The sequence below is a fragment of the Xiphias gladius genome, chromosome 14, assembly GCF_016859285.1.
Source record: "Xiphias gladius isolate SHS-SW01 ecotype Sanya breed wild chromosome 14, ASM1685928v1, whole genome shotgun sequence".
In the NCBI taxonomy this organism is placed as follows: domain Eukaryota; kingdom Metazoa; phylum Chordata; class Actinopteri; order Istiophoriformes; family Xiphiidae; genus Xiphias; species Xiphias gladius.
The window spans coordinates 9,618,689-9,630,148 of record NC_053413.1 but is presented as its reverse complement, the minus strand read 5'-3'; the positions used below and the strand labels follow the sequence as shown (position 1 = coordinate 9,630,148).

The 11,460-nt window shown below is 37.5% G+C and overlaps 2 protein-coding genes across 2 annotated transcripts; both read right to left on the bottom strand.

Moving 5' to 3' along the window:
• Positions 1 to 2,008: 2,008 nt before the first annotated feature.
• LOC120799235 (regulator of G-protein signaling 21-like) lies at positions 2,009 to 8,276 on the bottom strand. Its single transcript, XM_040144237.1, has 6 exons — positions 8,160 to 8,276; positions 3,430 to 3,506; positions 3,245 to 3,316; positions 3,082 to 3,143; positions 2,778 to 2,944; positions 2,009 to 2,401 (listed from the first exon to the last, which is right to left on the bottom strand). The coding sequence occupies exons 2-6, from the start codon at positions 3,477 to 3,479 to the stop codon at positions 2,141 to 2,143; spliced, it is 612 nt and encodes a 203-aa protein (XP_040000171.1). The 5' UTR covers positions 3,480 to 3,506; positions 8,160 to 8,276; the 3' UTR covers positions 2,009 to 2,140.
• A 2,013-nt stretch (positions 8,277 to 10,289) lies between these two features.
• On the bottom strand, positions 10,290 to 11,460 carry LOC120798480 (regulator of G-protein signaling 13-like). Its single transcript, XM_040142736.1, has 5 exons — positions 11,258 to 11,460; positions 11,079 to 11,138; positions 10,925 to 10,986; positions 10,662 to 10,828; positions 10,290 to 10,559 (listed from the first exon to the last, which is right to left on the bottom strand). The coding sequence occupies exons 1-5, from the start codon at positions 11,338 to 11,340 to the stop codon at positions 10,374 to 10,376; spliced, it is 558 nt and encodes a 185-aa protein (XP_039998670.1). The 5' UTR covers positions 11,341 to 11,460; the 3' UTR covers positions 10,290 to 10,373.

Genomic DNA, 11,460 nt, shown 5'->3' with positions numbered 1-11,460 from the left:
ATCACACACGGTATCACGTTTCTCTCTCGCTCTCTCTCTCTCTCTCTCTCTCTCTCTCTCTCTCGCAGTAGTGGGTCATAAAACATTTGCTCTTGACCTAAGCGGAGTCCCACGCAGTAGTACTTGTAGTAGTACTTGTACAGTGCATCTCCACCCAGCAAAATCTTTAATAGAATTTCTAAGTGAAATGTCCATCCACTGACTCCCCTTGACACCCAGATCATCTGGTGGTCAGTTATACACATCACTTCTGTCCCTTTTACCTCCTCTCTCTCCTCGTGAGCTGAAGGGAATAATTACAGCAGCCAGAGAGAGGCATGCTGAGATGCTCAAAGGTCAGTTTCTTGGCCCACCACTCATCGTCGGTTTGGAAAGGCCTGCAAGAAATCACCATTCATCATCTCTACAGATGACCGTCACCTGGCAGACGACCTGAACGAGTTCTAATGCAGGGTTGACAGACAAAGGCTCAATCTAGACCCCCCTTTCCCCCCATTATACATCCACTCCTCTTTACACCTCCTTGACCCGGCTCTACACTGCCATCGCTGAGTCCATCCAGACATCATCCAACACCTTCTGTTACAGTGCAGCAACCAAACAGGACAGTCAGAGGCTGCAGCGCATAATTCACTCAGCCGAGGAGATGACCTGCTTCATCTCACTGGACTTTACATTGTACATTGCCTTCCAACTCCAGTGTTAAACAGTTTAATTATGCACATCTAATTTTCGCACTTGTTACCTTCATATATTTCATACTCGTCACTTCTTTCTCCATAGCACAGTACATATTTCATTTCAGTTTTTTATATGCCATCCAATACCATGATTGTCTGTAAATAGATTTAAATTTAGTTTTGTTTTTTTTTTCACTATTTATTATTTATTTTTCCCTTGCTTTTGCTATATTTTTATTCTTATTCTTCTATGATGCATTTGTGGAGCTAACACTCAGTCACATTCTTTGTATGCTTTCTTACTTGGCTAATTGATTCCCGATACTGCTGGGTTTTATAACCACTATTTTCATAATCAAAGCAGATATGTCAGTGGTAGGCTACAGAACATGGAAGGAGGCACAGAGAATTAGACGATAATGTTGCGTGCTGACCCATTGCTTATAAAGTATGAGGACTGTTCATACCACCCGTCTCTCTGTGGAGTACTTATGACTCAGATGGCCCTCCTGTAAATGTCCATTTCAAATTTCCATTTTCAAGTACAATGCTAGTTTTGATGGATGGAGCCAACGATTGGCCTTCTCCACGGAGGACATTTTGATATGTCACAGTAGGAAAAGTATTGATGGCTGAATTGTGCACTCCAGCAGAATTGACTGCTTTTCTTGGTCTCTTTACCACGAGACATTACTTGTTAATTGAACACAGACTGAATGCATTTAGACAAATGACATTCTTTTTGTAAGAATTTGACAGAAAAGGAAGAGATCTACCGGAGATTATTTTAGAAATGTGATTTCAAATGGACTGAAATGGAATGGTTTTTTCTCAAACTCAGCCTATTTAGGAATCCCCCTTTATAATAATAAAACTGACTTGTATATTTGTGGGAGTTGGTGAGGTTATATAATATACAACAGGTTACAGTTGATTAAAAACCTCCATTCATTCAGGGTTACTGTTGGTTACATCTTGAATGTGTCTTTCTGGTGCATGTCAGGGTCAGACAACAAGTGAAGAAAAGTTAAGAGGTTCATAAATTATCATTTTTTTTCTCATTAAAACACACACATCTGTATAACTTATTTTTTTTGCAAATATTGAGACCAGTAGCTCAAAATTTATTTTTGTTTGTAAGTTTTCAGAAGTCACCACTGGGTGGCAGTAGCACACCAAGTCAGTTGAACATTTTCCATTTATTTAACACAAAATTAAAGTCCATAGCATTGCAGAGCTTCATGATGCATACATGTCAAGGTCATCTACATTTTTTAAAATATTGTTTAAGTGCAAACAAGTGCACAATACACGACAGTCCTGCAATCATGTGCAATTCATGAATATTACTAAGTTTTAATTTACAGTTTGACTTTTGGTGATGTCCAGTGTTCACTGTGGACCAGATGGCACCGCCTGCGGTATGTTATGACCTGTCACTGGCACAACTTTCAGTCTCATCAGACATTATGTTGCTGATGTGACATTTTGAGGGAAGAGGAAGTGTCTGCTCGGTGTCTGGCCTTCCATCGCTTCCCAAAGCCTCTCTGTTTAGAAGCTGCATCACACAGGACTTTGTACTGCTCAGATTTGATGAAGCGTGGGAAGGCTCCGTTCGCCATTAGGCTGTAGATTTTCTTCTGTGCCACGGCAAAACATGATGGACTTGGTTGCTGGAGACTCTGACTAATGATCTCTCTTGTGTAGAAATCTACGTTTACCTGTAAGGATATGTAAAGGAACACACAGCTAAAATAACTGAACGTGCAGTTACTATTTAGACATTTAATGTGCGATACATACTGCACAGTGTGTGCAGCCACCTGCATCATGACCAGAGTCAGAAAGTAACTATCTGGTTGCTGTGGTTAATGTAAAGTAAATTATACAGGGCAGTGTTTTTTTTTAGGACTTTAACTACCCGAGCATTTTTCTAGAAAATTCCACTTGTTCTCACTCTTTCAATAAAGACATTGAATATTCATGCACAAACAAAATTAGGTTTTTCTTATCCTATGCTTATATTTAGTTTTGAGCACATTTGCCTGCACAAAAGTTCTCCCCTTTTGATTCTGTCATCCAGTAGTGTATTTTTACCTGTCTGGGGGACTCAGCCCTGATGAACTCTTCATAAATCCTTGCTGCTCTCCTTGTTAGCTCCTCTGGACTGTCAAAAGTTTTGAACTCTTGACATGCAAGCCAGAAGTCCAGGTTTTCGTCACAGAACTCTGACTTCAGGAAGCCCCGAAATGCTATCTGTCCACCTGTAACACAAGAGAACATAACTTTTTATTAAGAAAACAGTAAAAAAACAAACAAAACAAAAACAAAACAAAAAAAGCCAGAAAATCCAAAACCCATGATATTAGTTTTGTGTTGCTTGAAAGCAGATGAAAATTACATTTCTGGGAAAGGAGTGTCTCCAGAGAGTCTCCCAGAAGGCTTGCTTCATTTGTTTCCTGTCTGTAGATTGAAGAAAAGGAAGGTTTTTGATTTTGTTCACATTTTAACAAAATATTAGACAATACAATATTAATATGCAGTATCATCAAATTAAAATCCACCTGTTGATTTTCCTCCATGGTAATGGACTCTGGATGAAGTACTTTTGTATTCTTGATTTCCATGCATTATGTCTACAGGAGAGGTAAATGATAGGAATATATAAGTCTAACTGTCCCAGGTGTATAAAACAAAAAGCATTCAAAATAAGCCTCACTGCATTACAAATGAAACATATCGTACTTACATTCTCTTTGAGTCCTGGAGGTCTAGAGAAATCCTCGAAAGCTCATTCATTGCTGAATTTGAATTACGGAACCTCCTCTGTGAATTATAATTTGACGGTATCTTTCAGTATGCATGATACCACTGAATCCTCTGAAGAATTTTTCTTAGATTTCTGTCAGATCTACAACCTAAGACCTTCACCACCTTATCCTGACTGTCTCCTCTCACTGATGAGGGTCAAAACCAGAGCAGAATCTGAGTGTTATGTCTAGACACCAGTGTTTCTCCCAGTCTTTTTCCTTTGTGTCTTGCTGTCTTTAACCTCTGTTGACATGCAGACTGATTGTTACATAATTAGAAGCAGCCACATTAATAGGCCATTCAGAGTGCGTCAAACCTTGTGATCTTCCTTAATGTTTAATTATAAAACAAACTTTACAACCCCCGTCACATTCTCCACAGTTAAACACTGTTGAAAGTCACCCAGTCTGTACATCCTTTAGCTCACCATTCAAGTCTGTGCTATTCTTAGTCACAGGTCAGGTGGTCACAAGTTGCTTAAAGCAATTTTGCTTTTTTTTTGCCATTTCCCTCTATCTTTCACTCACAGTTTCTGAATGACCTCCTCTTCACTATCGTCACTGTTTCTTCATACTTTGGATTTTTTTTTTTTAATTTTAGTTTCTTTTTTAAAAGGGCTTTCATTAAAAAAAAGTGATATGCCTTAGTACACAATCAATATTAATTTGTTTGGATCATTAAAATAAGTGAGTTTTGTGTATTTGAAACTTTGTTTTTGAGAGTGATATTATTACCGGTGGAACATCAGAAGTTGCAATATAGTGAAAGTTGTTTTCTGACAATTGCATATCAGCATTAAAAACTTGCGGTGAATTCAAATTGGTATTTGTTACAGTCCAGTAGTTTAAACGTCCAATCTGTAATTCTTTTGACCATATAAATTACAGGTACAGTATATTTGCATATATGTTCCGGATCTTATGTTTGTTCTTTTTTAACATTGTGTTTGCGAGCATAACTCAAAGTAAGGAAATCTTTAACGTAGCTGTTCTTAGTATTAACAGGGGACCGAGATAAGGTAAACTATGGATATTTAATTTCAATGCATGCTCTCATCGGGGCCAGTATAATTACTATGAAGTAAAACACTTCATTTACTTTCTCAGCAATCTGACAAGCACCTCTTTAGAATTTTAAGAGAAGCAGCACTTAAGCAGATAACCAAATATTGGCTGAAACAATATGCACCACGAATGGAACGATATTATTAATGAAGTTAACAAAATAGAGATGTTAACTCGCAGGATTTGGAAGTTAATTTACCTGAATTTGGATGGAATAAGATCAGAACAGACATTATACACTTGAATTGGAGGTACAAATCATCGAAGGTCTTATAATTAAAATTTCACAGTTATATGAATATATAGATGAAAGAATAGGGTTTACAATATAAAGGGTGCAAATGTGCACAATTTGTCAAGAGCTAAATGCACCTGTTTCTGTTCCCCATATTTTTTTGTTTATGCATTTATTTATTTGTTTTTGTATTAGGTATTATATGTGTATTTTTTGTTCAGGGATGCAAGAGTGAGGATGGAGATGGGGGGTAACAGATACAAATATTGTGATTTCTTTGATTCCTTTTGGAAGTAATTATCGTAATGAACTATTAGCTAAAGAGTATAACAAGAGTAACAAAATTTCATGGAAATTCATTCAACAGTTTTTGGGACATTTCAGTCAAAACCACAAATGTCTGTCCGCTGGTGGCACTAGGGGAAGGATAAACAAAGTCAGTGGGATACGTTGTCTGGGCACCATGAATGTCTGTACAAAACTGGTGAATCAACAGTCCAAAAGAGCAACATCCCACAAGCCCTGCCTATAGCATGGCTAAAATGTTTTGGTCACATGTTCAGAAAACTGAGAAACTGCAACTTTAAATGTTAGACACAAACATAAACCAAAGAAAAAACAGTATAGACAAGACAGAACTTGAATTTGAAACAAAGGCATGATGCACGTGAATTAGCACGTGGTTTCCAGGACCAGACTGCGTTGTGTTTAACAGGAAGTTATTGTGAGAGGGAAAACCTGGCACCTCATACACATCCAAAAGTGCGCTATATTCCTGAACTTTGAAAGCGAGAAAACGTATGCTTTGAGTACAGTTACCTATAGAATATAGATTATATATACAGAATACCTGATCCAATACCATTAACGGAGAAATCATGCACACAGTAGACCTTAATTTTTAGTTATAATAATTATAATCAACTTTGATGTATTAGATTAACAGTGGCAGCCTGAATAAAGAGTAAAATCTCCTATTCTTTCCAACCAGCAACTCATAACCTCAGTGGCTAGGGCTAGGCTGTAATGTGTGATTATACGTACTGAGTGCGTGGAATATCACTTGTAAACTAAGTTTTAAAGTTACCATTACAGTTCCCAACATTTCAGTCTTGTGACACCTTAAAACAAAACCAAAACAAGGGTACGCGGCTACGGCGTAACTAGGGCGTCAATTCGACACAGTAGCATACACCAGGCCTAAGAAAAGGCTTAATAGTGGAAAAACATATCATTGGAATTTTGTGGTTTCTTTTACCCCAAGTGGTGAGAACGGGCTTCCACGTGTTCATCACCTCCAACCATTGCCCGAAACCACTAACTGGATGAGGTAAAATGTTTATCATGATATTAGATGCCTCTCTTAAATCAGTAAGAACAATATTAAGAGGTAGTTGGATCAAGTATTAAATCTTAAAACATTGTTCTGAAAACAAGTGAAAATATGGGTTTGCAAAATTGTCGTATTTTATTTAAAACCACTTACAGACACCATGATTTGACCTGATATCCACTAAAAGTCCTGCGTCTAAATTCTTCCTAGTTTCAATAAAATACACGAAAGAAACAAACATATTAAATTATCTCACCTACTTATAAATTTGACCTGAAAAAAAAAAGACATGACATGACTAAATATGGATGCTTTTTGAATATCTAGGTCTGCTTTAGCACAAGTGTTACACCATCAGCTACATATAACCACTGTAATCACACTGGTTTATAGCTACAAACCTGTTGCTGTTTTATGTATGAATAAATCTCACAGTTGGACAGCATCATCTTTTACCATCACCATCATCACTGTAATCTCTATATTCTTCAAAACTCTCACAGATAATTCATTAAAATCTTGCTGCATATGAAACTGTGTTGTTCTAAAATAAGAAGTTATATAACCCCTAATACTGTAGATATAGATATAGATCTTATATTTGCATGATAGGATTTGAAGATTATGGTCATTTAGGCATACTTTTGATAACATATTAGTTTGACATAATACATCTCTGGCAGCTGAAACCAAGGGTGAAAAGACTTTTACAGCTTTTCATTTGCATTTCCCATCAGGGCAGCCTGATAGCTTGTTGTTTACCAGGTGGATGTATCATTGGGTTTTATATGATAACATGATGGTTAAAATGCAAGTCAAGAGGTTTTTTCCCTTGTCTGTAGCTTTCTCTAATAGTCCATAGATCAGCAGGTCAAGTGGACTGGAGACTCTTTGCGTGTCCAGATTGTTTCACTGTGTTCCAATTGATGCATGCTAGGATAGATTTGATTTAAGACCTAATCCTACCCATGATACAAGAATGAATCACAAATCACAAAAACTGTCATTATCAACTCATTTGTGCCAAACATTGATAAACATAGTATTTGAAATTTTTAATGTTTTGCCTAAACCTGTTCACAGTTGAGGTTAATATTCTGATCTATGGTAGGCTTAACGCTTTTAAGTCTAAACACACTTAACACACTTTGTATCTAGTCTGCCCTGCTTTCAGTTTAAAGAGAAATGGATGGATTGCAGTGAAATTGTCTAAAGACATTCATGGTGCCCAGAGGATGAATGCTAATGACTTTGGTGATCCCCTGAATTTTCCTCTAGTGCCCCCACAAGGTTAACATTGAGTTTTTGAGTGAAATGTCTCAAGAACTATTGTATGGGTTGTCATTTAGTTTGGTACAGACATCTGGTCCGCTTCAGAATGAATTGTAATAACATCGGTGATCCCTTAACTTTTCAAATAGCACCACTATTTTGGCAAAAATTTTTTTTTGTCCAGTCCTTTGGTTCCCATCAGAATCAGCTGTACTTTGTGTCTAGTGCTATTTAGCAAAATGTTAGCATGCTAACATGTTAAACTATGACGGTGAACACAGTAAACATTATACCTAAAATGAACATGTTAACTTTGTCATTGTAAAGCATGACAAAGTTGACATGTTAGCATTTAGCTTGAAGAACCACTGTGCAGTACGGTTCACCATGGTACAGCTTTACAGAGGTACTAGCACGGCTGTAGTCTCTAAGTCTTTTTTTCTCAGTATGTGCTGCTGTGCTGTATCAAACTCTCTGTGACATCAATTGCCCTTTATGCTTGTTCCTCCAGATATATTTTGTAATAAAAAAAGACCTGATGTCTTCAAATGGTTAAAAAAGAACAACTCTGTTTTAGATCTATTGTGATCTAATCAGGTATACCACTGATGGAATTTTTTTTAACCTCATGTTTGACTGAAATTGATTTTAATCTGGTGGAAAATGTCCCCACTGGAACATTTTTCACCTGGCTCTGAAACAGACCTGAAACAAAGCCTCCTTTGTTGAACTGGTGAAACAACATCACACTGTAATCCACTAACCTCCTGTGACACAGCCCATGTGGTTCCAAAAGGACGACCTCTGTCTCATGACACACGCAGCAGCTTAACTTGTAACTTTCAAATCTGAATTTCAGTTTCAATGACTAAGTAATATATGTTGTGGATAGCGGATACTCGCAAAGTTTTATGTCAATGATTTGTAGATACATCATACATTGCATGATAACTCGAACATCCTGTCTGTCATATGTGACTTCAGTTTTTTTAATCTTCTCATGGTCATATGACTAACTTATCAAAGGATCATCTTGTTGCTAGATAACAGAACAGTGCAACTAAGGAAATGATGACTACTAAGACATTGGTCCATCGATGTCAGTTTAACACTTCAGATGCATCTGAAGAAAAAAAACAAACAGCTGATGTCCTTTGGTGCCTTCCTACTGACAATTTGTTGTCTATTACTGTCTGAAAGCACAATAGGTGTTTCAGAGTCATTATTACTTGTGTATGCACATCTGCCTAGTGTCTGTGTGCTTGTGTAAACACAAGGATACATAAGTGAAATTAAAAGAGGATGTGGTGGTGCAGTTAGGTCTTAACACTCCTTCCTAATTTCTGTAACCTTTAGTAGAGTGATACCTGATGGGTTCCCACAGAAAGATTTCCTTTTCTGTGTTTTAAAAAAAAAACAAATGCAGTTTCAGTTTTAAATCTTTCTGCTCCATTAAGAACAATTACTAAGGTTGGGATCTGATCGCTATAACTGTAGATGAAAGACTGAATGGTAAGACAAAGACTGAATGAATTGCAGAATGGCAGGAAAAGCTTGAAACACATGCATAAGCGTGAAAGGCTGATGATAGAACAGCTGGGTGGGAGCATTATGCGACAGCCTGGTTTATTCATGTAGACCATACTCAACTATTTGAAAGAGTTTCTGTAGTATATACACTAATCACCACGTTGTCATTACTACTGCAGTCTTACATGTTGAAATGCACACTGATCTGCATTTCAAACAATGGCAGTGCAGGCAGACATAACTTATTTTTTATATTCTAGTGCTAACCTCAAGCTTCCCAAAGATATCAAATGTGCCAGGCTGTAAGTTTTTGCTTTCTTGCTGAGAGTTAGATGAGAAGATCAATACTACTCTCATGTCTGTACACTAAATATGACACTACAGCCAGCAGCCGGTTAGCTTAGCTTAGCACAGACTTGAGAGTGCTATCAACCTTCTCATGTAGCTCTTTGAAAGAAAGTTAATAAGAATATTTTTAAATAAAAACATAAGAATAACAAAATAACTTAGTTTCGGACATATGAAGCACTGTACACTGTTCAGTATTGCAGAGGCCATGACTAAGTTGTCCTGGTACACTGAAGTAGACATTTCTAAACTCAAAAAAACTAACAGAATATAATATTGTAACTGTGACTAAGTATATGAATGAATGAAAAAAATTAATGAATGAATTGGTGACTAACTTGCTTCCTATAATCTTAAGGGGATTTGTAACGGTTCATGGGAACCTGAGCTGGTTTGTGACTGTCTGTCTGAATAGAACAGATTCTAGTCATTGTGGTACTGTACATTTAAAATAATTAGTTTTACACACATTTCGATTCAAATGCAATATTTTTTATTAAATATGTACAAATCCATCTTAATATTCATATTCACAATGTTTTCACACACTGTGGAATATATTTTCAACATATAGCTTATAACAGATAATGATAGTTGTAACATATCAGCTATTTCAGTGTGACAGCACTGGTTTCAGAATGTAAAAAACAAACAAAATATATCTCCATCTAGGTGCCATCTACCTATCTATTGCTTTAGTGATATAACAATGAACCTAAGATAAGACGGTGTGCAAATTCAGATACAAGCTTGTGTACTTGAATCTTGGGTGGAAGGTGTTGTGTGCACCACATACATTTCCTGGCGTCTCTCATAGAAAGTCCCTAACATTTTCACTATGTATTTGCTGCCTGTCTGGGAAGTCCTTTACTTCACAAGAGCTATCACAACAGGTGCAATTTCAAATTATGACTTCACCAACTGAAAAGGGAGGCATGAATGTGCAGGAAATGATATGTTTTGGGTGCTTTTGGTTAGAATCACCACCAATGGTCCCAGGACATCAAACACACACAACAGCTTCTGTCAGGTAGTCCAGCAAAAGGGTCAGCTTCACAGTCCGGCTTCTACAAAAACAATGTCCCAGGTATCTATTTTCTTTACATCTTCACTGATTCTGATATGGAGTCCATTAGAGCTTGATAGCTTTCAGACCTGAGGAAACGTGGATAAGAGTCCCTCTCCATTAGCCCGTAAACGATCCTCTGGGCATCGTCGAAGCAAACTGTGGTGGGTGCCTTAAGGTTCCGCCTGATCAGCTCCCTGGTCTTGTGATCAATGTTGATCTGGAAGCATGAGCAAATATGGTGAGGATAATAATACTAAAGAAGTAGCAGTGATGGTAAGTATTGTGAAAAGAGCTGCATTGTAAAAACCTTTGTGCTTACCTCTCTCGGAGCCTCAGCTTGAATGTAGCGTTTGAAGATCTTTTTGGCCCTGGAGGACATCCTGAAGGAAGACTTGATCTTCTTATAGTCCTCACACACAAGCCAAAACTCAATGTTTTCATCACTGAACTCTGACTTCAAGAAGGCCTGGAAAATTTGCATTCCATCTTAATAGATAGGAAAAATGAGCAGCAGTTAGCCAGTGTTGAGAGAGGATACTGACTATGAAACTTGACTTTGCATCTATGTATTGATCAACTTACATTTGGATGATAGAAGTCTCTCTAGTGAATGTGACCACTGGGACATCTCTTCAAAACAAAGCCTACAAAGGAAGGGTGTACTGTCATTCATACATGCAATTAGTAGGTCAAAAGTTTTGATGTTTAGTTTCCAGTTTAGGTTTTCTTCCCTTACCCCTCAGTTTTAGCAGCTTGAGACGATCTACACTGCAGACGAGACTTCAGGTTTCCTCTTCTGGTTAAACAAACAAACATTTATTTTACTGAGATGTTCATGTTATAATATAAGACTGATCAGCAGTGTCATGAAATACTATAGGAGGCATAATGAATCGGTAAAAATAAAATATTTACCTATCTTTCCCCCTCTGCTTATTCTCAGTGTCCATGTTGAGGTGCTGCAGCTCCCTTGGTGGTGATGCGACTAGACTTGGCATGGCAACAAAGCGTTGTACATGTGTCACTGGATGCTGGGCTGCTCTTAGTGGATTGTGATATCTCCAACTGCCACTGTGTGTGTGTGAGGAACCTGCTCAGCGTCAACTGATATTTGTACG

What these genes read in the sequence shown, in the direction of transcription:
- LOC120799235 (XM_040144237.1), bottom strand. Translation starts at nt 3,479, where the DNA reads ATGAATGAGCTTTCGAGGATTTCTCTAGACCTCCAGGACTCAAAGAGA. An exon ending in CTCCAGGACTCAAAGAGAAT is followed by an intron (nt 3,317 to 3,429) that starts GTAAGTACGATA and finishes CCTCTCCTGTAG; the next exon opens with ACATAATGCATGGAAATCAA. An exon ending in GACACTCCTTTCCCAGAAAT is followed by an intron (nt 2,945 to 3,081) that starts GTAATTTTCATC and finishes CTTGTGTTACAG; the next exon opens with GTGGACAGATAGCATTTCGG.
- LOC120798480 (XM_040142736.1), bottom strand. Translation starts at nt 11,340, where the DNA reads ATGCCAAGTCTAGTCGCATCACCACCAAGGGAGCTGCAGCACCTCAAC. An exon ending in AAGCAGAGGGGGAAAGATAG is followed by an intron (nt 11,139 to 11,257) that starts GTAAATATTTTA and finishes TTGTTTAACCAG; the next exon opens with AAGAGGAAACCTGAAGTCTC. An exon ending in GAGACTTCTATCATCCAAAT is followed by an intron (nt 10,829 to 10,924) that starts GTAAGTTGATCA and finishes CTATCTATTAAG; the next exon opens with ATGGAATGCAAATTTTCCAG.